Source organism: Temnothorax nylanderi, unplaced genomic scaffold, assembly GCF_030848795.1.
Source record: "Temnothorax nylanderi isolate EJ_2023f unplaced genomic scaffold, tnyl_v1.0 TNYL_tig0179_pilon, whole genome shotgun sequence".
NCBI classification, from domain to species: Eukaryota; Metazoa; Arthropoda; class Insecta; order Hymenoptera; family Formicidae; genus Temnothorax; species Temnothorax nylanderi.
The window spans coordinates 114,340-142,163 of NW_027249241.1; the positions used below are offsets into that span (position 1 = coordinate 114,340).

The window sequence follows — 27,824 nt, forward strand, 5'->3', positions numbered from 1 at the left end:
TACTTTACTTTAAGGGATGATAATATTTCCTATGGAATATGAATTTAGATATATATATATTCGTGTAAAAGTTCTAATTTGAGTAGGTAGCACGTTGTAACACACGATGAGTCTTGTCTAGGAAATATGCAATTGTAGCGAATTTGTTAGAGGTCAAAGTTACAAGTGCGTTACATTTGCACGAAGTCGCGTCTAATAATTAGCGCTGAGCGCGTCGAGTGAATTAAAATGAATTACATAATAAGAACGTCTTGAACAATAGCGGTATAAAAGCGATATGAAAACGGTTTTAAGATTCAGAGTGGCGTCAAACCACAGTTTGTATACGGCGTCTACGGCGACATGTTTGTGGCAGCGTTTATACCATTCTTTTTAGGTAAGTCAATTGTCCATAACTTGGAGTATCATTACAATTTACAATATTCTTGTAGGAATATTTTCTTTCAATAACAAATAACAAATTTTACAAACAGAATGCAAAGCCGCGATAAATATAACAAGTATAATAATTGCGTAATAATAATGATATCCAAGCTGAAAGTGATATCTTATTTTACAAATTGCTTCATGAAAATTTTTCTCTTCTTCCTATCTCAGTCGTGCAACTTCCCATCAAGGATGGTGCGTGGCCATATGGACCCGAGTACGTCTTCACCGTTCATATGAACGTGACAGGGACACCGCAGTGTCCTCGTCACGTTTCAGCGTGTGGCGGCCCATCTGGTTATCGTATCACCTCTCGATTGCATTGCATCCCGAAGAGGAATAACACTCTGAGCTGTAGCCAACGGTACGTCAATGGCCTTGATTTTGGTATCAGCCAGGAGAGCGATGTCGTGAACCGACGGCGGAACATCACCAATGCGCCTATCGAGCTAGTCTTTAACGAGGAAGGCATCGAGAATATCATTACGAGCCAGCTGACGCACACCTACGACCTTAACATCCTGAAGATGATGGCCGAGCAGCTGCATCCCGGTGACGATTTCAATAACATCGGAGACGGCACATTCGAGGGTGTAACCGCATCCACTATAGGCAAATGTAACGTCACCTTCAACGTGTATCATCGTACCGGGACTGAAAACGCAGAGACGAGATCTCATCGCGGTTTCCGATTGAAACTACTACCGTGGAATATGCATATGACTTCTACCGAGACCCTCGTCATCGACAAGACGACGAATCTCAACAACTGTAGCTGCTACGCAGACAGCTACTATCGCAAATACGGTGACACGGTCGTCTGCGAACGCTTGGAAGCGGATTTGGTAAGTTATCTGTTAATTATAATTAATTATATTAAACAATATCGTAGTTCGTCGAATGCTTATGCTCCTTATGATTGCTTGTAATAATTTTAATTTGTTTTCAGTATTTTTTGAATATCGATATTTAACGGAATTTTATTTCAAAAATCTTGGCGAATTCAAGCGAAGATTAGATTTTAATATAACTCATTTTTTATGGTGTGACCTCAACTGACAAATTTAATCACTTTGAATGTAATAATTGTTATTTAACGTTTAATGTAATATTTTTTAACTATTTCTTAAATAACCGAAAATTTGTAAATGTCCCTATTTATATATTACATTGCAGATTTCATATTTTTGACTTATATAATTAAGTGCAAATACTTCGTGCTCGAAAAGAATTGTGAAATCAGAAATTATTCTTAATTCATGTCATTTTTTAGGAACATATGGTTAGTCGCATGGAAATCAGTGAAACGAGTTTCAGTTCGTCTACAACATGGAAGGGAACGTCGGTTTCAAATAATAAGACGTATAACGTGATCGAAATTGCAAAGGTAATCTTGGAAGACGTTCGACCTGCCACGAGACACCCGCCCGCGATCGTGAAACCGGGTGAGACCGAGATACTTGCTAATCATGATATAAGAAGTATTTCTATTGTTCGTTATAATAACAATTATTAAAAATATTAATATTACGAATACAATAAAGTTAATTCTAAAAGAAAACATCTCACAATAAAAGTCTGTATGTGTATATAGAAGTTCAGTACCAATTAATATACGAAGTAATATATAAAAATCTACTGTACGCGTGTATTACTTGTATAACAAGAATAACGAGTAACAAATAAAAAAATGAAAAATAAAAACTTATTATATACAACTATAGAAATAATATATAACATATAGATAAAAATAGGTGAAAAATAATTTTAACCAAACGTGCCCCTAAGGTTATTCTTCCAATAAACTTCATTTTACGTATTATTGCTATTAGTTAATGAAATAAAATTGTACGTAGTAAATTTCTTTTATTTAAATTACGCATACATTAAATTATAATTAGAATGATGGACGCATTTTCACGCACATACACAATATGGAATGTGCGTGTATCTTATCTGTGTGTATACGCGCGTATGTGTCTATATATGAAATGTATACGTATACAGTGATCATTGTAAATTGAGAGTTATTCAATGATTGCGATACTTAATTCTAATTAGTCGAATTGCAATGGCCCTCGAGAATTTTGAATCGCGTTATCGCGAATCGCATATATTAATACAAACGTTACAAATCTGCGTCACGTTAAATTTCACTTTTCAGCTTCAGTCCTTTTTTGGATCAATTTTTTCCACATATATTATATGAATGTATTATAATCACATGTTCACATGCATCTACTTCGTCTCCTCTTGGAATAATAATGCAACTTTGATATTAATGAATATTAATGATATTAAGACAACGAATTTGTAATATCCATAAGAAAAATAAGTTTGAAAAAGTAATAAAAGTATATCTATGCAAATCGCGATAATATGCATTGCACTTAATTCATTGTAAATAATTTCTCACACCTACTAATTTCGTTTAGAATTAACAACTAATCCATCGTAATTCCAATCGTAATCGTAAACGACTACATAATTGCAGTAAATGCAAGAAGCATGCTAAATTTTTATATAAATCTCATCTAATATCCATCCCTTGCAGCAATTTCTAAAATTTAATGCACACAAATTAATTAATTACACGCAATACAATGGAGTTCGTCCTAAAATATTTCTAAAAGAATTTTAGTCGCTTCGGTTCATCTTGCGATTAATCCTTCGCTTGATCGTAAAGGGAGCATTTATTTTCTAAAAACAATTAATTCCCCAATCTATATATATTGTACATGTATATATACATACGCTACGTGCACGACACACGTTGCAAAGATACGCAAGCTCGAGCGAAACCTACGTTTTTTAAATTCTCTCATTCACAGAGAGCAATCACGAATATTGTTTTAGTACCCATCTTTAGATCCATAAGTACGTTTCGATCCGAATCGATTATAAATATATTGTAAATATTAAATCATGTTTTAGACCTCGATACTTATAATGGCACAATTACAATTACTTTTGTGCGTCAACATGATTACATAATTATTATTCATTGTCGTCCATTTACAGGGCACATGATCAATCATCGACTGATATTTTTCGAATATGCATTATGTCGAATACGTTAATGACACAGAAGCTATTGCCGCGCTAGTGAGAGGGCAGGTATCAAAAGGCCTCCTTCTTCCTATTTTAAGAATTAATTATTGTTTAGAGCCAGACAAAATGTATAAAAAGTCATCGTATTCTCGTGTAATACACATGCAAAGAAATATAGGGTATATTAGTTTGTACAGCAATCGTAAATTACGCTGGATATAAAATGCATTCATGTGATATTAAAGTGAAGGAAAAATAGTTAACCAAAAAGCTTTAGACCGTTATGACCCTCTGATAAACACTGTAAATCATTGAGAGCGCGTAAAATAACCATTTAAATAGATCACAAATCTCTTATATCTAGATTTTATCAAATACGTATGTATACCTCGTGTTAAGTATATATTATGACTGTAATGCGTAATTTGAATGTTAAATTACCGTTCTATGTAGCACGTGCGAAACAAGATTTATCTGCTTAAAATGTTTATAGAATATTAATTTTAATTTCTTGACAAATAAAAAATTAATCTTTTTTCTTCATACAAAAAGCTTCTACGAAAATTATCATTTATTACAACTTTTTAGATTCAATAATCAATAATCTTGCTAACAGATCCGAAATAAAAATTTTTCTCAAGAAATGTATCGTTAAAATTAATGCGATATATTCAGGATGTATTTGAGTATGCACTTTAAATAGTTCTCGATGATTTCTAGAGTGTTTTCTATTTGCTTGCTTTACGAGTACTTGATATAAAATCGATTTATACAAACCTGACACATGGTATAAGTAGTAATATGAAAACGAGTGATATGATTGTATAAACGATGGAGAAGGAGAATTCCACATTCCACTTTGCACAGTAAGACACGATAATCAGTCGCATGTAGTAGAAAAGTGTTTAAAATAAATAGTGCCAATTCGAGTGACTTTTTCATGACAACCTGTAACCTACTTATCTCGTAAATAAATACACTTTCTGGCACGAGAAATATCAGTAATCGATATTGTGAGTCTTGAATACTTAGATCGAAGTTATTATCGCCATATTTTGTAATAAAAGATCTACTTAAATGGTATCTTATAAATTTTGAATTCGTTGCACATTCAGATAATTGACTATATATATGTAGACATATTCATATGTTTTAATCAAAATATCCAGATTTTATAGTAATACAATTTCTTTCACCAAATATAATCTTGACATTCCTTGGTATGTATGTACCACACACGATGTTCGTTTAACAAACAAATAGGGATCAAATGATATCTCGTCAGGGTTCCAAAGGAGTTTCCCTTCTCGTCTTATGAATTCTTCCTAGCAGTAGTAATCCTTAATATTCTCTTCAAAACAAGTTAACTTAATCTATGTATGTACAAATATTACGCTCGTGGAAGAAGCGTGAGGCAGCGCGATCCGACCAAAAGTTCTTGTGTACAAAAAATAAACGGCACGTATTAGATGGAACAACGCGACGATGGATTGATGCCGACATTATTGGCCATTGTTTATGTTGTTCTGTTGATTTTTCACGGAGTCCATATTCGGGATGTAATCCATCGCCATCAGACAAGCGAATACCGTCATCACCATCTTCGATTTCACTTCGGTAATGTCTTCCGGCAGCGCGTAGATACGTGCACCGCACTTTCGCGCCAAGGATATCGCGTACTTCGCATTGTCCAAATTCTCCTGCGCAATGAAAAAGCGGTATTAATTAGTCACGTACGTCAACAACGGGGCGTTAAGAGAGATCAATCCATCTAGATTAGAATGTTTCACATTTTCGTGTAATCGATTGGTTTTCGGTTTAGGACTTTCGCGATCGATATAGGAGGAAAGTTTCTAACAGAAATTTGTTAAACATTAAAATTACGGATACGGGTTATAACACCTGCGGGTATAGAGGCAGATATCTGACGACTGAAGGAAATCATTTGCGGGTATAGACGATTTGAATACGCTAGATAATCAATAGGGACAAGTGCTCCTGCAGATATATGCAATATACATATAATTTGACTTGCTAGGAACTGTTTATGCAACTGCAGATTGTTATCGATCAAAGTGGAGGTCTTTGAGATTGACTTGGATGAGTTTTATTAAGTTTTACCGATGTTATATATGCTATAGCGTTATAAAAAACTAGAAATTTGCGAATGTTTTTATTAGTTTTTGGATGCTTTAGGAAATAAGTTTTCGAGATCTCTTTCCCTCCTTTTATAATATTACTAGTATTTTCTTTAAAATAAGTTTTGGAAAAACTTTTGACAATATTTTGATTCAAAAATCAAAATTATTTCTTGCAATTTAAAGTTTTGCAATGTTTAATTAACTTGCATTATAAGTTAAAGCCTGCAGAGCTCGATATCAATGATATGCACATAACACGAGCATAAGCGTGGCATAAACGTGGCGCGATCGATCATCTATGCTCTATAGAAATAGTTATTGCAATATAAATCGAATTAACCTTGACTTTAACTAAGAACACGAGTTCTAAGAATATTGAGAAATAAGTGGAAACCTTACATCTCCAGTTCCGCCCTCCTTGATGAGATCGTAGTTAACCGAGCCGGGCTTGATGGCGTCGATGAGGTCGAGGACGACTTTGCCATCCGATATTGAATAATCCTGAAATCCCTTAATACTGCTGGTCTTTCCAGCCGCTTGGAGTTTAGAATTCACCCATTGAACAATTTCTTTCTCCACAACGGTGCTTCCCTGAGTATCAGCCAAAGATGTCAGAATCGACAAAGTGTACGACCTCATCAATTGCCATATCAGGGCCAACGTTAAAGTCGCATTTCCGTCGTTGAGATCTTGTCCGGCGATGCCCACGAGCGAGAAATTCATTTGCTTGCCTAGCTCGACGGCGTAATTGCAGTTCTCCAACTTTTCCATAAACTTTCGAAGTTTTGTGAATTTCTTGTGCACCTTGTTCCAATTCACAGTGCCTGGCTTGATGATATCGTACAATTGAAAGATCACCAGACCATCAGCGAGGTCTGAGTAGAGCCAGTTAACGTGTGGCGCCACGCCCATTGAGTTCATCCAGTTTCTATAGGTCTTTTCCTCTCGCGTCTCCTCTAGAGACTCTAAACCTTCTATGTTGCTTTCCGGCTTGTCTAATCCAGGATAATTGTTAAACATATTGGCGACGAAGGCCAAATTAAGCTTATAAATACCATTCACAACGTCGCTAGGTGTCACAAAAGTACGGCAGCCCAGTTTTGCGGCTTGCTGAAGCATAATCTCCGCTCTAGACATGTGGTTCGGTTCCATCAAGGCTTCCAAGGTGACACCAGCTGAGTTAGGTGCAATCTGTTTGATGAGATAAGTGTAAATCTCAGAGTCCGTGATGTCGGACTGGAAATTGTTGCACCGCCTAGCGATGCCGGCATTCTCCAAATGATGGTTCACCCATCTGAGAAGTATGGATTCCGGAGATAGCTTCAATAGATCTTCGATTCGTTCACCATCCTGCAGAAGAGTGGCTAGACCGGGACAGTTCTCGAGAGTGATCTGGTTAAATAAGCCAATTCGGATGATCTGCCAGAGAAGACCCAGCACCAAATGGGGCGAACCTTTGGTGAGGTCATGGGCATCGATGTTTATGATGTTGCAGCCAATAGCTTGGGCCGAGGACAGAGCCAGCGTCAAGTTCTCGTGCTTCTTGTATAGCGTCAAATTCTTTTTGTTGATCGTGCGCTCGTCAATGGTGTCCGGGCAAGAGTGATTGATTATTTTACTGAAAAATATAGGTACAAAATTAATTTTCGATAAATTAATCAATTTTAGAGTCATCAATAGAGATCAATAAGAATTGATAAAATTTCGATATTATTACATTTAGAAATTAATTTAAATTTACGGATATTTATAGTTCCACAGCTACATCTTTAAAATATATTGTATTACAATATATTATATTGATTCTTATTATAGAAATAATAACGAAAAGAGATATCATAAGGCTGCATAAAAATGTACATATGTCTAATATACACACCAGAGCAATATTCCGTCTTTGACTTTATCGTAGAGTGTCTTTCCTTCGGGATCGATGGGCAGCAGGTGCTTCAAGTCGGGATCGTGCGACAGATTGGTGTTTATCCAATCGCTGAACGCCAGTTGTTCCTCAAGCCTGACGGAATGCGTGGTTCCTTCGCTGGACGCCTCAGAAATTCCACCCAGAGTCTCAAGGTTTTCCTTCTTCGACACGACTTGCTTGAACGTGGAGCCTAGTTCGTTGGCCTTGAGTTCCTTGCAGAGCTTTTCGAACTCCTCGAAGGAGAGCCGACCTTTGTGCTCTAGTCGCTGCTTATCGTCATATTCCTCGATCATCTGACGCACCTTGTAGCCTGGCATTTTAAAGCCGCAAACGTCCAAAGCGTTTCGCAACTCGGTAACGTTGATGAAGCCATCTCCGTTCGCGTCGATCTATCCGAGAAAGAAGATAATTAGCTCTTCTATCGAAAATTCGACGACATTTTATGACATAAACATAAAGATCTTGGAAATCATGAAAAATCATTTATCTTATATTTAATTAAGGAATTCTCTTCATGTTGATAATGATTTATGAGTAAGACAAAAATTGTTCTTTTATCTTCGTTCATACTAATTTTTCGTTTAGCTATTTACTGAGTAAATAGATAATGTCAGATAAATCAAACTTGCAACACCACTCGTGATAACATTGTGCAACATGGCAGTAGCTTTTCTACAACGCGATTTCCGTCACGCAGAAAGATATGTATCTATTAAGAAAGGATGATTGCGTACGTGTAGATAATAAAATACAATTAATTTAATGATCAAGACTCGTAAGAAATATTAACAAATTTCATAAAAATTCTCGCGATAATTCAAGGGATAATTAGGGACTCAAATGCATGTGAACGTCTTATATACCATGGTTTCAGAATTTTTTAATAGTAAATATAGAAAACGTTATGAATACGTTTAATCATTTTTGCTCTTCTTTAGGAAATAGAAAGAAAAATAAGGAAAATATAAAATTTGTATAATTTAATTATGATTTCAAATTTTGATTTAGCAATTACAGCTAAAATAGCTTGACACGCACACATTTATTCTTCTTTAAACTTTTGTTGTTTAAATTAATTTAAATTTGGGTTATAATATAATACAACATAATGAATAATACAAAATGGTTAATTTGCAACATTATTTTAATTAGTTTTCGCATGATTATATGCCTACCGTTAAAATCCCATCAGAAACGAGTTTTATACAAGAAATTTAATGCATCTACGTACCTAATTCTTGTAAAGTCGCAGGGTTTAGCGCGAAAGAAATTCAGGTCGCGAAAAATTCCGCTAGAAGATCCGCAAGCATATGCATCGTAGGTATCACAATTTTTGCCCGAGAACAATGGAAATACGGTAACGACGTAAACTGTCAGGTAAGCAGTATGTGTATTTCTGATTGTGAGAAGATGGACTTGCATCGGGGTTAATCGGCTGTTCCTTATGTCCATTTGAGAAATACCTTGAGAGCATACGTGCTGCCAGTTAATTAAGATTTTATTCTTATCAAAATCTTGAAATAATTGAATGTTGAACACTCGTTTTTATCGCCAGGAGTGTATGACGGTGATGTTGAAGATTCCGAAGACTCCGAATGATTTGCAATTTCGCAAACGCAGAAAATCAGTAAATATGAATAAATTTTATTTATTTTCGTATTTATTTGAAACCTTTGTGCGCAAATTCGCCATTTGACTTAATTAGCTTAATTAATTTCAGCTTAATTAATAACTGATTAGTTGCAAAGAATTCTGCATACACGTTCGAAAAATATATCTTTTGTAGAATATATTAGTATTAGGATATCTAATGTCTGTGATGTCGCTTTTTTTTCATTACGAGATTATTCTAGCAAAAGAAAATTTATATTGGAAGAGAAAAGTTTCAAAATTATCGCGCATTCCTCCTAGCCATTTCTGAACACCTCATCGAAGATTTATCACACGAAATTTATCAAAGCTAAAGAAAGTAAAGAAAATGGAAGTTGAGTGCACTCACAAACTTAAATAGCTCTCGGAAATCCTTTAAGTATTCCTGCACGGCGTCCCATCTTTTCATCTTGCAAATTTCCATGTTGAGAAAAGACAGGCTCTGTCCCGTGGAAAAACGATCAAACTGTTGCGACACACTAAAATATACTGAAACTGTCATCGAGAATCTATCAATCTTATCGATCGCACAATCAAGTAGAACGTAAGTAAAAAATCGAATAGAATATCCCTAGAAGCATCAATCGGTTATGATAACACGGTAACATTAAAAAATGTTATCACGATCTTATCACGATCAATGAACCAATTAGAAACAAAATAGATCTTATATCTCAAAACTAAAAAACTTCTGCAATATTAAAGTATTCTTGATTAAAATAAGAAAAAATATACATTTTGTGCTAATGTAAAATATAACTAAGGTGCATTGTAATATATCTTCTAATAATTTTGATTATTATACGCCTAGCTAAAAAATTATATAAGCATAAAATAATATTACAAGAAAGATCAAAAAGAGTAATTTTCGTCATTCTCGATCGTCTAACTAAATTAAATGTCATTCGTTACGCAAAGATGGTAAGTTTCTTGAGACGAGTTTCATGGTCTTCGTTAAGCATCTGATAACTTCGTCAGGTCATAATTATAATATTTGTTAATAATATAATTAAATAACCAATCTCTCGCGTCTTAGCATCGATAACATTGCAGAACACAAGTCAGAAAATACTTCCAGTATATACGCATGGTTGCATTGTTCAAAAAACATAATCTTAGATAGAATATCAGAAATTTTGTATGATGGGGAATTCTACGGCAGAATAAAGATAAAATACTACTATTTTTATGGAATAGCGATAACAATTTCAGTGATACTTTGTAACAAAATGCAAATAGATACGTGTTATCTATGTTCCATATATGCTTATCGAAGTACGTCAAGTTATATGCTATGCATCAATATCTAACATGTAATACGTACATTTTTTATTTTTCTTAATATTTTTATATTTATTTATATCAGCATTTATATCTGTGTCTATATTCCGTGTCATATAACCAAGTTAAGGAATGTGATACATTTCCTTTTATGTCGATATAACAGCCACGCTTTTCATTTTCCCATAAAATTATCTTTCACTTCGTCACGGGAACTTGCAAAATGTGAAACGCAAAAAAAGTATTTCTTTCAAGTTTTTCCGTATGCATAACGGACGTGCCATCAGTCTGTAAGCGAGAGACTCGGCGAGGAAAAGACGATGGAAAAGGGAGTAAAAGCCTTCTACTTGAACGTTTACTCTGTCGCGGTCGTAACGTTTCCTCGTGAAAACACATGCTTCCTGTCATCGTTTCGTTTTCTCGACGAGTTACGATCGCGTCGTCGCCGTGCAATTTATGGACGCATCAGCGGAGAACGGGCATCTTTCGCGCGTATCAATGCGTACGGTGGAATCCGGAAAACGAAATGCGAACGAAAATCAATTGAGTGCGAACGCGCGCCGTTTCGCTTCGAGTAATCGTTTTTTTATCTTTCCTATCAACCGTGTATCAAATCACAGCGAGAGAAATAATCACGTTAAAAACGTGAGCTATTATCACATCGTATCAAAATAGATTCAGACCATCATCAGACCAAGCTATTAAGAATAAATAATCACGAACGAAAATAGTGTATAAAGATGCAGTTAATAACCAAGAAAAAAATTTGATAAAAATGTAATTTGTATGTGTAAGTTAAATAATTTAACAAGGATTTAAATGATACATTTTATTGACAATGAAAGGTCTTGATTACTAACGTGTGCATATTTCGTGATAACACTTCTTTCGCTTTTTCCACCAATCCACGAGTACTTGAAGCAAACACGTGTATAGTTTCAAGCAGCTGGCAATGTACGCCGCATTAAAGTGCACACACCTGCCATCGGTGAAGTACCAAGGTGAAGAAGTTTCGACCACGTTTGTATAACAACGTTATCTCGTAATGTGTAAGATAATATCTTTAATTGTTTTTCAATGAATCGATACGTGATACGTAATAATCCTATTGGTGTTCCGGAGAAAATTTTGTACATCAGTATATAAAAAAAGAAAAAAATTAAAACAGAGCAAAAACATTTTGATAACCTGAAAGAAATATACGAACGTTGAAATTATTGATAAACAAATAAATTTTTTAAAAGAACTACTCATCATATCTTGTTTATCATAAATACAAAAAGAAACGCAGATATCATTCGGAGAAATATATGTGCTATTCTGTGCATGAAAATTTATATAAAGATTTATTTCGCAAAAGTTCTACTTTCATATATTTATTTAAATTGATTTCCAATGTTTTACTAATGTTTCAATTCGTAAACTCGACTATTATGAATTAATGCGGATTCGCACGTTCGCCTTGATATATATTCATTTAGATATTTAAAATCCAATCAAATTACAATAAAAAATAATACAGATAATTATTATTCAAAGCGCGCTCCCGAAATGTATGTATTCAGATGAAACTCGTGAAAGAAAATCGCACGCTCTATTATTTGGATGGCAGATTACGGGACACCCTATAGAACCGAGAGAACACTCCCCTGGGGTCAAACTTCTCTCTCTCTCTCTCTCTCTCTCTCTCTCTCTCTCTCCCTTCCTCTTCTTTCGCTTTTATCCTGAGAACTGGTTTCGTCTGGCATCGTGTTGCACACTATGTCCCCGTCTCGCATTCATCCGCGGAAATCACGATTAAATTACCGCGCGGAGAGAAAAGGAGGAATCAGCAGCGGCGCGCGGCGTGCGCGTTAGTACGCGCGATACGTTAATAGACAATCACGAGATTAGGGCGAGTGCCCACGTTCATTATGCGAAACCCCGGGAAAACGAGTTATAACATTGGCCTTAATGTGCCGTAATAACAACAGTGTATACTTCTCGGACATGTTATTCGGATGATGGCTTTATCGCGCGCATAAGATAAGTGATAAAGACGAAATTTAATAAAGCATAACGTGAGGCTGGCGAAAGGCATTGTCGAGGCACGGGCATTAATTATTTATTAATTGGCTGACGCCAATCTTCAACAGTCGTTACTTTCTGTCAATATCGCAAATATTTAAGGGATTGTAATTTCGCTAAAATTACAGACGTTTTTCCTGATGTTTATCTTCGAGTAAATTTGATCAAAAGTGACGATCTTTATCTTATCTACTTTATTTTTTTTTACTGATTTTACTGACAATCTTAACAAAATGTTATCGAACAAAATGTTGCTTATTATTGATTGATTTTCCATAAAAAGTAGACAACGTCTTAGGAAAAATAAATGTTACCATGTTTTGTAAAATGATAAAATTAAATACAGTAAAATCCATAAATTTGCGTGCGTTTCTTCCATGGACACGTCTAAAAATGAACCAAACGACCGTGACGAGTAAATGCAATTCTATGAACGTCTCACAATCGACTATTCGATTTTCTTGCTTCCAAGGCAATCCTATCGCTACGTCATCTCGAGATTCCTCCTACGTGTGCACATTGAATTCAAGAAGAAGATTATTACATCACGAAAGTAATTGATAGACAATAAGATTAAAACCTCCTAAGGCTTCCATTTATAAATCTATTTAAACTCTATATTGCGTACAAAAGAACAAACCGTTTCCGTTTTTGTAATTTAAACAAGAAAATACGATATGTAGGAAATTATTTGTATCACAGGCAATTATTAATATTATGCATTTATTGTCATATTACACTAACATTGACAGTAGGAAAAGACACTCGAGGTGAATTGTCCTAGACACACCTTGTGGAATTTGCATGACCATCGCTGACAGAATTTCAAATCATTTCGATTAGTCATCGGAAGAATACATGAATAAACGATATCTACTGATCAGCAGTAACAGTAGTAATGAATTTGCCTTTTATAAGTGAAATACCATGCGGCCACTAAAGCCATTGAAGTAACATTTATATATTAAATAACATGTTATCTCGCACACATAAGGATATAACGATTAAGCGTCATTAGAATACGCGCTCAAAGGTTAGCAATTAATTTCTTTTTTTGACGACAAACTGTAAGTCGTTTAATTTGATGATTAAAATCAATACACGCTCGAGAAATATAAATATTTCTCGATATTATAATATTTTTCTCAATTTAATTTAAATAAAAAACATAGTAAAATAAATTATTTAAATAAAGCGTTCACATTAATATAGATTACTCTATTCTCATCGATCTTAAACTTTAATGACTCTCTTGCATAATTACATTCCTCTTGACAACATCTGGCATTGAGAGGCAAGAGATTGTCTCACTACATAAGTTCGTGACATTGACCTTGATCGCAATACTTTTTCGATAGCATCATCGTTGTCGCAATTTCCAGGGGTTACCCACGCTCGTCGCCCTCGCTGTAAAATTGTAAATTAATGAACACTATTCTTATATATGTATACATATATTCCCCGAAACATTACATTGATAATCAATTGTCAATGTATCGTACGTGATACATGCGATACTACATAATTGTCGTAGATAATCATTGATCAAAATGACGAAAAAAGAAAAGATATCGATAAAGGCATCTCAAAGGAACAATGCATAAAATGCCTATACTGCATTGATCTTTACATATCTTTGCAACAATTAAAAAAATAAAAAACGACAAATCGGTGACAATAATGACACGATAGATCGTTCTCTTTTAAAGGCTTTGTAATTTTAATCTGTGCATGTTATAAAGATACGTCGAATCGCGCGAATAATGCCACGCTGGGTGAATAAATTACACGACGTTGAAAGTTTCAACCGCTTGATGGGCGCCACCGTGGAGTAGCAAAAAGTTCATGCAAGGCGCTTCGATGTTAGCTCAAGTGGCGATAATTGAACGGCTTGGAGGGAAACGGCTCGAAGGATGCGCTCTCGTAGCATTTGACAGTATCTCTCGCATATATTTACATGCGAAACATTTTAAGAGCGATCTCGCGCCGCCACAATTAAAGTACCATGTAACCGGATTTACGCGCGACGTTTAGGATTTCGTTTCGTTTCTTTTTTCCTTTTATTGCTACACGCAAGCATTCCAATTGATACGTGATACATGAGTTACGATTGAGGAAAAATTTATCATTGGTTAACGAATAAAAATACCGAGAAAGCACTTATATATTTATATTTAAAAAATTTGTAAAATCGGATGCAATAAAATTTGTAATTTTGACTACAAATTATATTATTATAAAGAAGCAGAGTAAGAAGAAATATCTTATACAGAGTAAGAATGAATGCTTATATAGCATACTGATTATATTCCTAATTGTTTGAATAAATGTAAAATACGAACACGAGGGAAAGTGCGTAAACAATTTTGTGGCAAACTTAGATATTCCGCTTCTCAGTTCATAAAAGCTATATATATTGTTAAATAGAAAGCTACTTATCCAATTTAAACAACGAGGTTTTTACGACATCTAATTGCAGGTCTAACAAAAGTTAATTACCAGTAACACACGGGAGAGATGAAAGATGTAATAATATTATGACGGAACATTCTAACAGAATTCTCACAGAATTCTTCTTATAATATTTTTCTATCAGTCTATTGTATCATTTTTTTCTCAATACCTATATTCATGCAATTATATTTTATCATTAGGAAATATCAAAATAAATAATTAATCTGCCATACGATACTTAATTAATACTTAACAGAAAAACGATGTAAAATTATCGGCAGATTAACTTTAATCGATAAAAATATATATATTTAAAATAACATTTAATTCGAAAGTTGGCTTTAATAGCTCCAATTCCAATTTTCTTAAATCTCTTATCAAAAGGAAAAATCAACAATGCGAGATACTGTATAAATTTCACACCGTATATTACCTATATTCCGCCAAAAACTTTTTTTAATTAAAAACAAATGTAGATAAAACGCTCATAAGACTGGATTTAACGAATTATATGTACAAATATGTCTCTAAAAAAAAATTATTTAGTGAGTTCTTATATATAGTATTCCCGTAACGAAATCTTATTTTAAAACGGAAACCAGATATACTGCAGGATGCAGTGATATCGCGAGTCAACCACAATACTGACACAAGACACAACCGCAATGAACAATTTTAGGAGCAAATGTGCTTGCTGCCTTCGGAGGTGTCACTACGGTTGGGTGCACTTTTGATGTCAATGCATATACACACACACACATATATCACCGTAGGTTTGCCGACGTACACCTGCCATTATCGCTGTTGCATCTCGTGCAAGTCGATAAGTATCCTGGCCCCGACGATTCTGCTTTACGCAACGGCATCACACATCTTACTCCGGTGCTCTCACATTACACCTCTTGATCCGCGACGTGATTCGATTCGCAACACGCGTGTGCGAAAGTGAGACCTGACGCGATATCGGGGTTAATGCCAGGCGTAACTTATACGAATGGCTTATTCGCTCGAAATGGCGAGTAAATTGATCGACGTGTACAGCTGCGTTTACAGACCCCGCATCTTCGGTCCTTTTGCTCGTCCAGTAATTATATGTGCGAGAGCGCGAGTTAGCAATCACGTTGCAAAAATGCACAAAATGCAAAAATATCATAAAGACAGATTAAAGTATAGCTTGATAGACGTTTAAATTACGATAAAATGAAATAACTCTCTCACCGTTTAATAATATATTTTTATTAAATTTTAATTCTCAAAATCTACGGGTAATATCTTTTTCATGAATCATAGTGTCATTGAAGCGAATATCCTTTCATATATAATTCCATTTTTTAGAATCGATGCTCAACGATGACCACGATAATCTTTTCGATGACTCAAGATCACGTATGTGCGAATGTCATTGATTTTCTTTCTCGAAACATTGCGGATCATTATAGAAACATATATATATATATATATATGTATATCGCGCGACATAACAATTTGTGAATGGTGACTCATGAACCTTGAACAAAGATCTTGACCAAGCAATTTTCTTCTTTGTGTATTATTCATCCGTATTTAAAAGCGAACAATAACTTATCTGAATACAAAACCATTCTATATTTAATTACTTGCCGATGTTTAATCATTACAAACATTGACGACATCACGATCGGAGAAAAGAACAAAAAGACGTAATTGTTTCACCGAAAAAATATTTTACGCGATTGATTCAGTTACTTGAAGCAATTTAACTCCCATTGGGTTTATACCTATACTCTTGGAATGCTTTGTACCCGTTCTAATAACAATCTTCAGCTTCTACGAAGAAAAAGGTGACAAGAGAAACGAAGGTGACTTTTAAATTATCTTTCATGAGTTATTTTTCCATAAAGTCGAAAAGCGCATCAAAGTGATTATTGCGCATAACATGCATTATATATTGCATAATGGAGAAAACGAACGGAAAGAATCGGAGAAGCAACATCAAACGTGATCTAGGTAGAGTACTCTGAAGTTACGAAAGTCACGGAAGTGAAATCGGCGCGATCGCTCAATGCTTAATGAATCATCGAATCCAAATGTAATGAGCCGATGACGTCAAATCAAACATTCACAAGTTCCGACTGTGATGTGACTCATGTTACTCACGTACTCTTGAGCAAGATCGAGAGCCCAGTGTTTTTTCCATAATCGTTAACATACTTCCGACACTATCAATCTCAACTTCCCGAATACTCATAACCGACGCGACGCGACGCGACGGCGCTATGAGTAATATCGGCAAGTGCATAAAATAGTTTATTCATATTAACTGCATTTTCTTGGAGAACTTACATATACCATATAAGGTATCGTTTTGCCGTTCCTATAATGTTAAGATAACGATTTATCGCTTTCATCAGAAGATCAATATATGATTAATGGCTCGTAGAATGGACACGGATAGGATATTTTAGTAACGTACCTAAATCTATGGTGAAAAATGTAGCAATTGTAGATAAAATAATTTAAAAAAATAAGATGTATAAATTGTATGATATAAATATTATTATACCTCATTTTTTTTTAAGTTGTATCTTATCAATTAGAATTAAATAAATGCATGCAATTGTGAATAATTAGTCAATTTGACACACTTTATATAACAACGCTAAAAATAATAATAAATAATTTATCAAAATAGCTTAAAATCTTGTTTTTATAATAATTAAACATAACTGGCTACACCGCTTTCAGATAATAAATGCAGCATGTTTACATGAAATATGAACAGTCGCATTATACCTTATTCGTGATTTTATCATGCAACAGTTTCGCGAATCAGTCCATAAAATCCGAGTTGTCGTCTATGACGACGTGGAATTTCGTGCCGTCATGTACAACTCTTTTCTTTCCTGCGAGTCAATCTCTACGCACAGAGAAAAGTCGACGGTATAAGTCTATACTTGTTCCTCGTGCGGCATTTGAAGAATTCGTACCGCGGTTAGACCGCGACTTTGACTTCTGCCATCAGCAGTGTAGGTACTGATAATTACCCGCAGGAAAATGACAAAACGACGGATACGACGACGACGACGACGACGACGACGACGACGTAGGACGATGGACAAATGGATGCGTGCAAATAAGTTCTTGAAATGTAGTCAGGAAACTGGCTTATTAAGTCGAATCTAATCTACCTAATAAGTCTAATTGCCAAGGACCGGGAATTACGCGGTTCATTCTCTAGTATGCTCTAACGTTGTCTAGTACCACGAAATTAATGAAAAATCAAGCCGTGTGATGAATAATTAGCATGCCGACGCGTATGTTTCGCGTGATTAAATTAACGGTATTGTACGGAATGGCGTGTGTGCAGTTAGAAAAGTAACGTGATTTTATTATTTTCTGCCTGCTTTGTTTTCCTTCTGTAAATACGTGTACTCTTGTTCTATGTATATTTATAATTCGCAGCATTGTCTCATGACGAACGGGTTTACAATGTAATTTTATATTTAAAGAGAAGGTATATTGTGAGCAATATGATATTTACGCAGTGAACATTATTTTCACTTTACTTCAATGCGTGGCCTGTTTATCTCTTTTGCTGACGCGAAAATAATGATTGAATTTCAATTAGATGATACGAAAGAGTAAGCGAGTGAAACGGAGTCGTGCACGATTGGCAGATTAAAATATGGCGATACTCGACACTGTCACGCGGCCAGATCGCTAACTCGAGCAAACTTATTAGCCACTGTGACCTAAGTCCCGCAAGAGGATATATCTGTTGCCTGACTCATCAATTCGTGATATCTCATTTACCCATAAGAGATAATCACCCTGATGTCCCGGCCTCCATTAGTGTCACGAGAGAACAACTATCTACGATTATGTTTTACTAACTTACCTAAATTTTTCCTGTATAAATAAATAAATTTAAACATATCGCTACCCTAATATACATTGCAGAATAAATTATATCTTAAGAAGATAATTTTAAAGCTGTAATGTAAATTTAAAAACCAGTTATTACAATAATTAGTTCGTATAATATACTGGAAAATGTCAAGACAATGTTTTCTCGTAACGTTAATAAATTTTCAGAAATTCTTGTTAATTTCGAATAAAAATATACGATCAGATTGCCCACTCGAACATATATTGTCTGAAGGAAAGTTTTTTTTCTTATTACGAGCTTCACCATGCAAAATAAAGATGTTTTCGCTCAAATATACTTGGCATTACATTAAAAGCGAAGTTGCATGTTAAAATTTTTACAAAGCTATCGTACTTGCATTTTTAATACAAATTTTACAAACTATAATAGAAAAAAATACTGTCGCACAAAATTCGTTTATGTCTCACAATCAATTTTACGAAGTCGGTTCTCGAGAGGATTCCGACTGGAGTGCAACTAAAAATGACTCGTTTCATCGCATTTCATATTTTATCTGAAATACGGAACTTCGCCGTGTGGCGAGAAAAGATTAATTATAACTACGTGAGGTAATTAAGGAGCTAAGCGTGAGAACCGAACCGACAAAGAATACACGTATATACGCTTCACAATATAAGCACATGCATATACGTACACCCGAGTGTTCTTACGTGAGAATTAGCTCTGAGACGTGCATTGTCCGGAGCTGAGAAAGGAATCGGCCACGTTTTTGACATTTTTATACCTTCTTCAGAAGCGATTTTCTAATCACACCGCGAATAAATCGGTATGTTTTATTTTGTTCAGCGGTATCTTGCAAAGGGAACATCAAATATCAACTACCACTTAGCGTTGTAATGTCATGTTAAGGCGAAACAATGGCAAAAACATTTATCGTGTAGACATAATTATCACTCGATAAAAATTATATTTGTTTGGTCAATTACAGCGACAAAATAAAAGTTTGATTATAACAAAATTATTTCCATTATTTCGATTATTCTTATACCTGCGTCATTCTGCATAAAATTATCTAGTTTCTTCTAATAGAAAACTTTACGAATTGCATTTAAACCTTTAAATCTGTCTTTTAAGATTTAATGACAACTTTTTTTGACATTATTTGAAAAGTAAATAATGACGTATTATTTTAATACCGGATTACATTTTAAAAATTACATTAATATTTTTATCAGGTGATATAAAAAATATTTTTTAATCTTGTTGGATATCTGTATATGTAACTTCTAATTGGGACAAACATATAAATGTCAAGTTTAAAGTAACACTTGTGCAATCCGTCACTTTATTGAAGAACTTTATATCTATAAACTTGAGCCGCCCGCAATAAATGACGACGGTCGCCGACAAGGATTGCAGACAGAATTCAGAGATTAATTTTCTCTGGCTGGTAAGAAGTAGTTCGAGCGATAAGTTTTCCCGTCATAACGACCGCATTCATGGCACGGCATTCTCGTTAGTCGAATCTACAGCGGAATTTCTTGTGGATTGCATTTCCAACGTAGAGCCAACCCGAACAAGGAAAACATTATGCATTTACATGTGCGCTATTGATGGTAAAAAACCGCGGTTGATTGCACGAAAAATATTAAAGACAAATGAAAAAAAAACATACAATACAAAAAATTTAACTCGTCAGACGGTTAGATATTAAAAAGGAAAACAACTGCAAAGAAAATTTTACTATTATTTTTATCTTTATTATTTTTTATTTTTTATTTACGCGTCTTCAAAGTGTCTGTCACTCATTCAAAATGATCGGTCACATGTCATTGAGAACCACTGATTGGGAAAATACATGCAACACGGGCATTATGCGACCTAGGCATAGTTGCGTAACGATCTTACTTTTCAGCAGTCGATCGCGGTCCATTTACTATTCCAGCGGCATACAATTGCATAACAATTGTAGCACGCTGCTACGTAGTGGTGGTTGAGCAACAATCGAGGTAGAAGGCTTATTGTCAGCTGTAAATGATAAGAGAGCAGCCGCGCCTGTTTACACGAGTTACTTCGATTGAAAATTCGAGGAATGCTTTAGTTTAGTACACGTATACAATATATGTATATAATTGTTGCATTATTTTCGCAACAATTGCAAACAAATTAATGCTTATCTCGACTCGCGTTATCAAAACCAACATGCATAATGTAACAAGATCTCGATATCAAAGCGCCGATGCAAAAGTTGCATCACAAAGATTTCAAACTTACGTTCAAAGTTAAGTTCATAGATGTAGATATCAACATGTAGAATTGTATCGTGATATCACGTCATTATCACGTCATTATTTTATTTGTAGATATCACAATAATTTCTGACCTTTATGCATTTTTTAATACCGCTATTTGAAAGACTGACAAAATTTTGACCGTAATACCGTTACAATAAAATCTATAAAAATGTGCACCTAATGGTATACTTTCAAATAGATACATGAAAATCTAGTAAATCTTTAAAGATGTATGAGGACGTACTGTTTTCAATATTACTCCATTCCCGTCTTGCCCGTCATTCTAATTTAATCGACAGCGCGTAAAATATTTTCCATGCGAATGTCATGAGCGCAATTCTGTATTAATTTCATGCTCGCGAAGCTATGAAATAGTTTTGGCTCGACTACACGGTCTAATGATATCTCAAGAATCTCCGATGCATGAAATATACCTGTTAACAGACTGCAGGCGCTCTCTTCCATGTAATTATTATATAATTATCAGTAAACTTACTTTTAATTGTTGTTTTAATTATCTTGGAGAAAGGAAAACATCGAGAGATATAGAAATCGATTAGCAAATTTAATTTCGCTTTATCATGTGTGTGGTTTTCATATGGGTTTAATAATTTTATAAAAAAAATAACTAAATTGAGTAAATATATGCGGATTGTATATAATCGGAATTGATTAATAAATTATATATCTAGCGTACTTGGACGTACTTACCATAGCTTTATGTAAGGTCAGATTGTGTGTGTGTCGCGGCAACATTTTCGTTCTCATTGTAATCGCATATTGAATGAACCAGATGCTATTTTGCTATACTTATTCTCTGCGGTCGGTCTCCCGCTGTTTTTATGAAAGACCAACGGCGTGTTTTCTGGATAAGAAAAGAACGGCACGTGCCAACGCAGCGACATGGCACGCTTCGGGTGGCCGCTCGAGCACGTGCTCCAGAATTTATTCTGGAGTAACCTTTCCGCGTGTATGCGCACCTTATATAGATCTGACGTAAGTGGTAAGTACGAAATCACAATACCATACATACATGTCACACAACTGCACATTTTTTCTACATCAATACATTAATACTAGGAAGGAATAGAAGGGAAAGGAATAAATAAACGAATTTGATTTTAGTGGCTATCACGAAGTTAAGGAACGTTGATTCTTTGCATATTACTACGTCAGCTAAAATAGCGCGACATAAAAAAATTCGTTATGTCGACACGGTGAACTGCCTTCGCTGGCAAATAAAGCGCGAAATTCCGGAATCGAATGACGGATAGGAAATACGAGTGAAACGTGAGAAACGAGAGCTCAATTTCGCGCATACACTTTCGCTTATTCCATGGTCTGGCTCCTTTAATTGCATCGTTTTATTTCCAATAATATACAAAAAGTGCTATTTAAAAAATATTATAGAATATTATAGATGTCGGATGACAGATCCTTTTACAATTACTTTAATAAAAATTTAATTAAAAATTCAATTACAAAAATATTAAATATTAGAAACCGTAGTTATGTAGAATAAAATTTTCAAAGTGTACTGTGGCAGCAGAATTTCTGTTATTAATTTCTTTTTATTAAATAAATTGTAATACAAAAATGTTATTTAAAGTTTAATTATCAAAAAATTGGAAGCATTAAAAACGTTAAGCTATACAGTCAATTTCTAGACCATTTCAATTTAATCGAAGAATCTAATAGCAATAGCAGTGTGCAAAGAAAATGTAAAAATGGAACCTTCCATATATCTCCTATATTCATGGGAATATCCGCCATCGCAGTATCACACTTGTCTGATTTCATCAATTAAGTATCGCTAATACATGCTCCTTTACTCATTTACAAAACAGTTTTCTAATGTATGTATTTCAGTCTCCCTATTCTAATATATGAATACGCATATCTCACGTGTATACGCTGACGTAGATTATGCACGTTCAAATGCGTAAGGGTTGAGAGTCACCCCATCAGAAGAGCGATGTTGCGAGAGGGTGGTATATAGTATAGATAATCCTTTGGAAAAGCACCGACGCGTGTCGCGCATAGAAATGTCACTTTTATGCACTTTTATCTTTTTATTCAACCGAGCTTCAAGCAGAAAACGAAATTTTAAAGAGAGACTCGTGTATTATGTTAATTGCACTCGTTATAATTTACTCTTGCCTTACCTTGCTTTATCTTGGTGCGCAATTTATTAACTACGGCTACGTCGGCTACTTAATTCGCAAAATTACAGTAGAATTTTATTACTCAAAAAAAGTGTTTAACAATGGACATAAAATATTTACGATAAATACAATTTAAGAAAAGAGGCCCTTAATAAAATATAAAGGAAGGACATTTGACATGAACATCTTCAATCTTAAGATAAGAAATTGTGTCAGATATAAAGAGTAATGACAGCAAGCGTATAAGTAGGCGAAACTAACAGATATTAGATAGTGTGACAAATGATACGTATGAGAAGCAATAAAATTAATAGTTACGAGCCATTTGGTCTTATCGAGGAGTGTTTATCGCGCAAAAAAGAATTATCTCTACCACCCCGCGAACGCGAGCACGAGCGGTGCGTATTTTATCGGGACTTTAAAGTGCAGAGTGCCCGATGATTCAGCGTCGTGCCACAGGGGTGGCGGACTTGATGTGCTCTTACTCATCGTTCGCATACAGTTTCGCGACGCGGGATGTAGGAAGGGGTTGCGTCTCTCGCACACCAGTAACACGATCAATAAGATAATTGAAGACTTTCTCGACGATATAACCGGCGCGGCGGAAGGGAGTAATTGTACTATCTCGCTCGTACTAGCGTAAGGCCATTGTTTTCAAGACAACCCTCATCATACTCTTTCGAAATTTTATTATTCGATTCGAGATGTGTAAAAAAATAAAACAAACGTGCTTTATATCACGAAAGTATCACCAAGATCAGTCTTTTGTCGATGGAACTTGATTATCGTCACAAATTGTGCAAACGGAAATCAGGTAAATAGTGATAAATATGAACGTTGCGAAAATTAAAATTATAAATTGATAAAAATAGTAATTCGACCTTTTCGCATTTTATTGGATTATTATTGAAAATGTTAAGTATTAATTTAAATCGGGATTAATGTTTGCTGAATATTCCGAGAAAATATTGCGTAGAAAAAAGTAATATCAAAATAAAAGAAACAGAATATATTTAATATTGGATTATTTTCCGATATTATCGATATTGATATTGGACCACAAAGAGTTAATGAGTTATATCGAAAGTCAGGTCACCTTTCGAACGATCGGAGTCGCGGAGGCGAGAGAAAAAACGATCTCGGAACTCGAAAACGAGCCACTGCACATTCACAGCCGATCGACCAACCGTGAAAAGTCTGTCGCGGAGAGCAAAGTGCAATCGCGCGGCAACGAGGCTGATTGCACTTCCAAAAGCCGGGGCAAACAGATCTGCGGTTTATCTAATTTGTCTACATGCGAGATAAAATGTGATCGGAACTCTCGGAACAGTTGCGAGATTCACGTGCTGGCGGAATAAGTCTGAATTAATCTGTAGAACGAACACGTGTAAAACGATGCTGCGATTGAAAAAAGTTTCGAAACGCGCGTTCTTAACTATTTATTTTTATTATATTACGTATACTCTTTACAAATACGATGTCTATGTATTTAATAATGCAAACGGATCTCGATTTCTGATTAAGTAACTATTACATACGATAAATTTTGATTCGCATATTATTTGATATAGATTAGTTTGTAAAATCATAAAATAAAATAGGAAAAGTCTTGGCCATTTTTAAATAGAAGATTATTGATAATAATTTTCAGATGTATACCCGTGAAATTGTTAATGATTGTATAATGATGTTATTATCTCAACATCTCGATAAGGTAACAGCGTTGTTCCTGTTATCAATTCACCGCATTCTATATTTGCAATCGCTAATAGCGCGCAAAGAATAATATTATTGAACAAGCAAGTAGCGCGTAGGCTGTTATCAATGTTTGAAAATATTTCATCTGTACTATATGTACTTAGCTTAACTGCATCATGCCCAGAGATGCGTGGGCGAGAGAAGTGATGCATCGATCAAACTTGTTCTACAAATCGCTGCGCCAGACTGCACCAGATGTAAACAAACTTTAAACAACATTTAAAGAAATCTGCTCGTAAGCCAATCAGCGGTTAAATTTTAATCGTTCAATGCATAATATCGTAAAAGCAAAAAAGGGAAATTTCGATAAATCGTGTTCTTTAATTGTGTACGTAGAGAAATAATTAATATTTCACCCGACATTTAACAGCCGATCGGATTCTTCGACGCAAACATCGATGATAATGAGTCTGGGCAACGCTGGGCTTTCGAACATAGCGATCGATGGCAAATCAGGCAAATAGGTATGAGGAAGAAACACGAGGATCGATATAACGAGGGTGTATAACGTGCTTAATCCGTTGCTTACGTGCACGTGCTGTAAGGCATATGGCTGCGGCATATGGCCAGCTCCCGCGGCTCCAAAACGAGAAACGAAGACCGTGAAGAGGTCATCGGTGTTCCTTGGCGATCGCGATTGCGCGTTTCGAATGTTCGGCATCCGACCGCGGCCCGCGGACCGGTTCGAAACGCTTAACATTAACTTCCCATTGAACGGTTCTCGCATACCACAACAATCGGGACAAACGGAGGGCGTTACATTCGCCCGTTTCTCGTTATTTGCTCCGACCCCGCGGCCTAAGGTTGTAGTAAAAGTAGTAAAATCGAGAGGGAAATCTCGGAGATATCTCCTAGGATATTTCGGACGTCAAACGATATTGAAATTTTTGTAGAATCGTGTAGTGCTTTGTCCACATATTACATTCCGCGATAAATCAGATTGATTAATTTCATATAATTATTAACACGTATAATTCGATATGGCCCGGATATAATTTTAAACTAATACGAATCTGAATCAAGGATCTTAAATTATCTTTGATATACATATATATATATACACATTTATCCGAAAATTCCGAGATTTGTAAGCTTCGGTTTATCGCCCGGAGCGAATATATGTACATATACGATCGAATTTTGGAATGACTTTTAAACGACGTTAAGCGAGACAGAATTTAGAGCCTAAGGCGATATTTCCGAGCGCAGGCCTGGTTACGGTTGCGGGCTGCGCAGGGCGACGCCGCGCCGACGGGAGGCAGGAGGTGTCGACACCCGGCACCCGGCACCCGGCACCTGGGCCGGCGCGACGTCGCCGTCGCGGCACGAGGGTGGGCTTCCACGATGATAAAAAAACCGCCGGCGATCGATAAGAAACCGCGAGCACGCGACAGCCGTATGTAGCCGGCGCCGCGGCGCGCGGTACAGCCGGATCGCGGGAAAGCGGGGAAAATCCACCACCTGACACCTCCCCAATGCAACGAGAGCCGAATTACAATTAACGTAAAGGCACGAAACACCCTGTGTCACTCACCGCTCGGAATTGCTCCAACAGTTCCTGCCGGTCGTCGATCGCGGTGGCCATGTTGTCCAAATATATAATCCTTCCGCCTTTCCTTTCTCCGCTCCGGCCGCGGCAGTCAGCAGTGTCAGCACCCGGTCGTCGGTCGCTGCTTCTCCGTCGCTCACGCCCAGACGCCCTTCGGTTCACTCCCTCTCGCCCTCTCGCCCTCTCTCCTTTCCTCTTTCGAATCGTCCGTCCTTCTCGGCTCGATGACTCGCGTGTACGCGGTGTACGAGGTATATACGTCGTGACACAATGCGGCGCGCAACGTGCGACGCGCGACACGGCACTCAACCGTCAACGGTCAACCGAGGAACCGAGACGATTTTCTCACTCGAATGTCTTTGCGCGGGCGACGTGTGTCGCGAACGCGCGATACTCGAATGCTCGATACGCTCGATACCGACCGGAAACGACGGCTCGGCCGCTCAGTTTCGGCAAAAGCGTTTTTGGAGCTCTACAGTCAACCTGCCAGTGTCAAACGCACGACAACACCCGAGTCACCCGACACGATCGGAGTCGCAGCTAGGACTGCGCGCTGCGCGCGGCGCGAGACGCGAGCGGTGCTCCAGCTCCAATGCTCCGAAGTCTCCAAACACCGCGCGCCGCGCGCGCCAGCGGACCGATTGTTGCCGAGAACGCGCGAAAACACTCGAAGCGCTCGGCGCTCGGCGCTCGGCGCTCGACGCTCGACGCTCGGCATCCGGCGACAGGACACTAGGACAGTTTGATCCGTGTGATACACGTTGGCCCCGCGAGTCCCGCGAGTCCCGCGAGTCCCGCGACCCGCGACCTCGAGTGTACGTGTATGCGTGTACCGAATTCCATTTAATAAATATATTTAAAGATTAATTACCGAATTATATTATTTGCAGCATTTTTAACTTGTGCACTATTCAATCACTGTAGCACGAGCTGAACGCTGCAGCTGACTGCTGAGTCGAGTTAAACAACTCGTTTCAGTTGCGACTTACAACTCACTTCAGTTTGATTTAATAAATTACAATTTCCTGGAGAGCGCGGAATTTGAATCGGATTTAGACCGCGCTATCTCTTGTATAATGTGCCTAATAATTCGAACAATTTTTCTTTATTGAAAGACGCTTATCCCGGCTCTCGTTCTATCTATTATTATTATCCTGGAAGTAAAAATATGAAATCACAAAATACAAATGTATTTTTTA

The 27,824-nt window shown here is 36.3% G+C and overlaps 2 protein-coding genes across 3 annotated transcripts; one reads left to right on the forward strand and one right to left on the reverse strand.

Annotated features, from left to right (window-relative positions):
• Positions 1–39: 39 nt before the first annotated feature.
• On the forward strand, positions 40–4,406 carry LOC139778343 (uncharacterized). Its single transcript, XM_071716247.1, has 3 exons — positions 40–376; positions 598–1,271; positions 1,700–4,406. The coding sequence occupies exons 1-3, from the start codon at positions 343–345 to the stop codon at positions 1,940–1,942; spliced, it is 951 nt and encodes a 316-aa protein (XP_071572348.1). The 5' UTR covers positions 40–342; the 3' UTR covers positions 1,943–4,406.
• Positions 2,273–27,432, reverse strand: Fim (plastin-2 Fim). Of its 2 annotated transcripts, none has more exons than XM_071716243.1 (4): positions 26,611–27,432; positions 7,498–7,928; positions 6,018–7,236; positions 2,273–5,177 (listed from the first exon to the last, which is right to left on the reverse strand). In XM_071716243.1, exons 1-4 carry the CDS (start codon positions 26,659–26,661, stop codon positions 4,980–4,982), a joined length of 1,899 nt encoding a protein of 632 aa, XP_071572344.1. In that variant the 5' UTR covers positions 26,662–27,432; the 3' UTR covers positions 2,273–4,979. The 2 variants fall into 2 exon arrangements, with proteins under 2 accessions (XP_071572344.1, XP_071572343.1); XM_071716242.1 differs by lacking the exon at positions 26,611–27,432 and adding an exon at positions 9,539–9,706.
• Between the last annotated feature and the right edge of the window lie 392 nt (positions 27,433–27,824).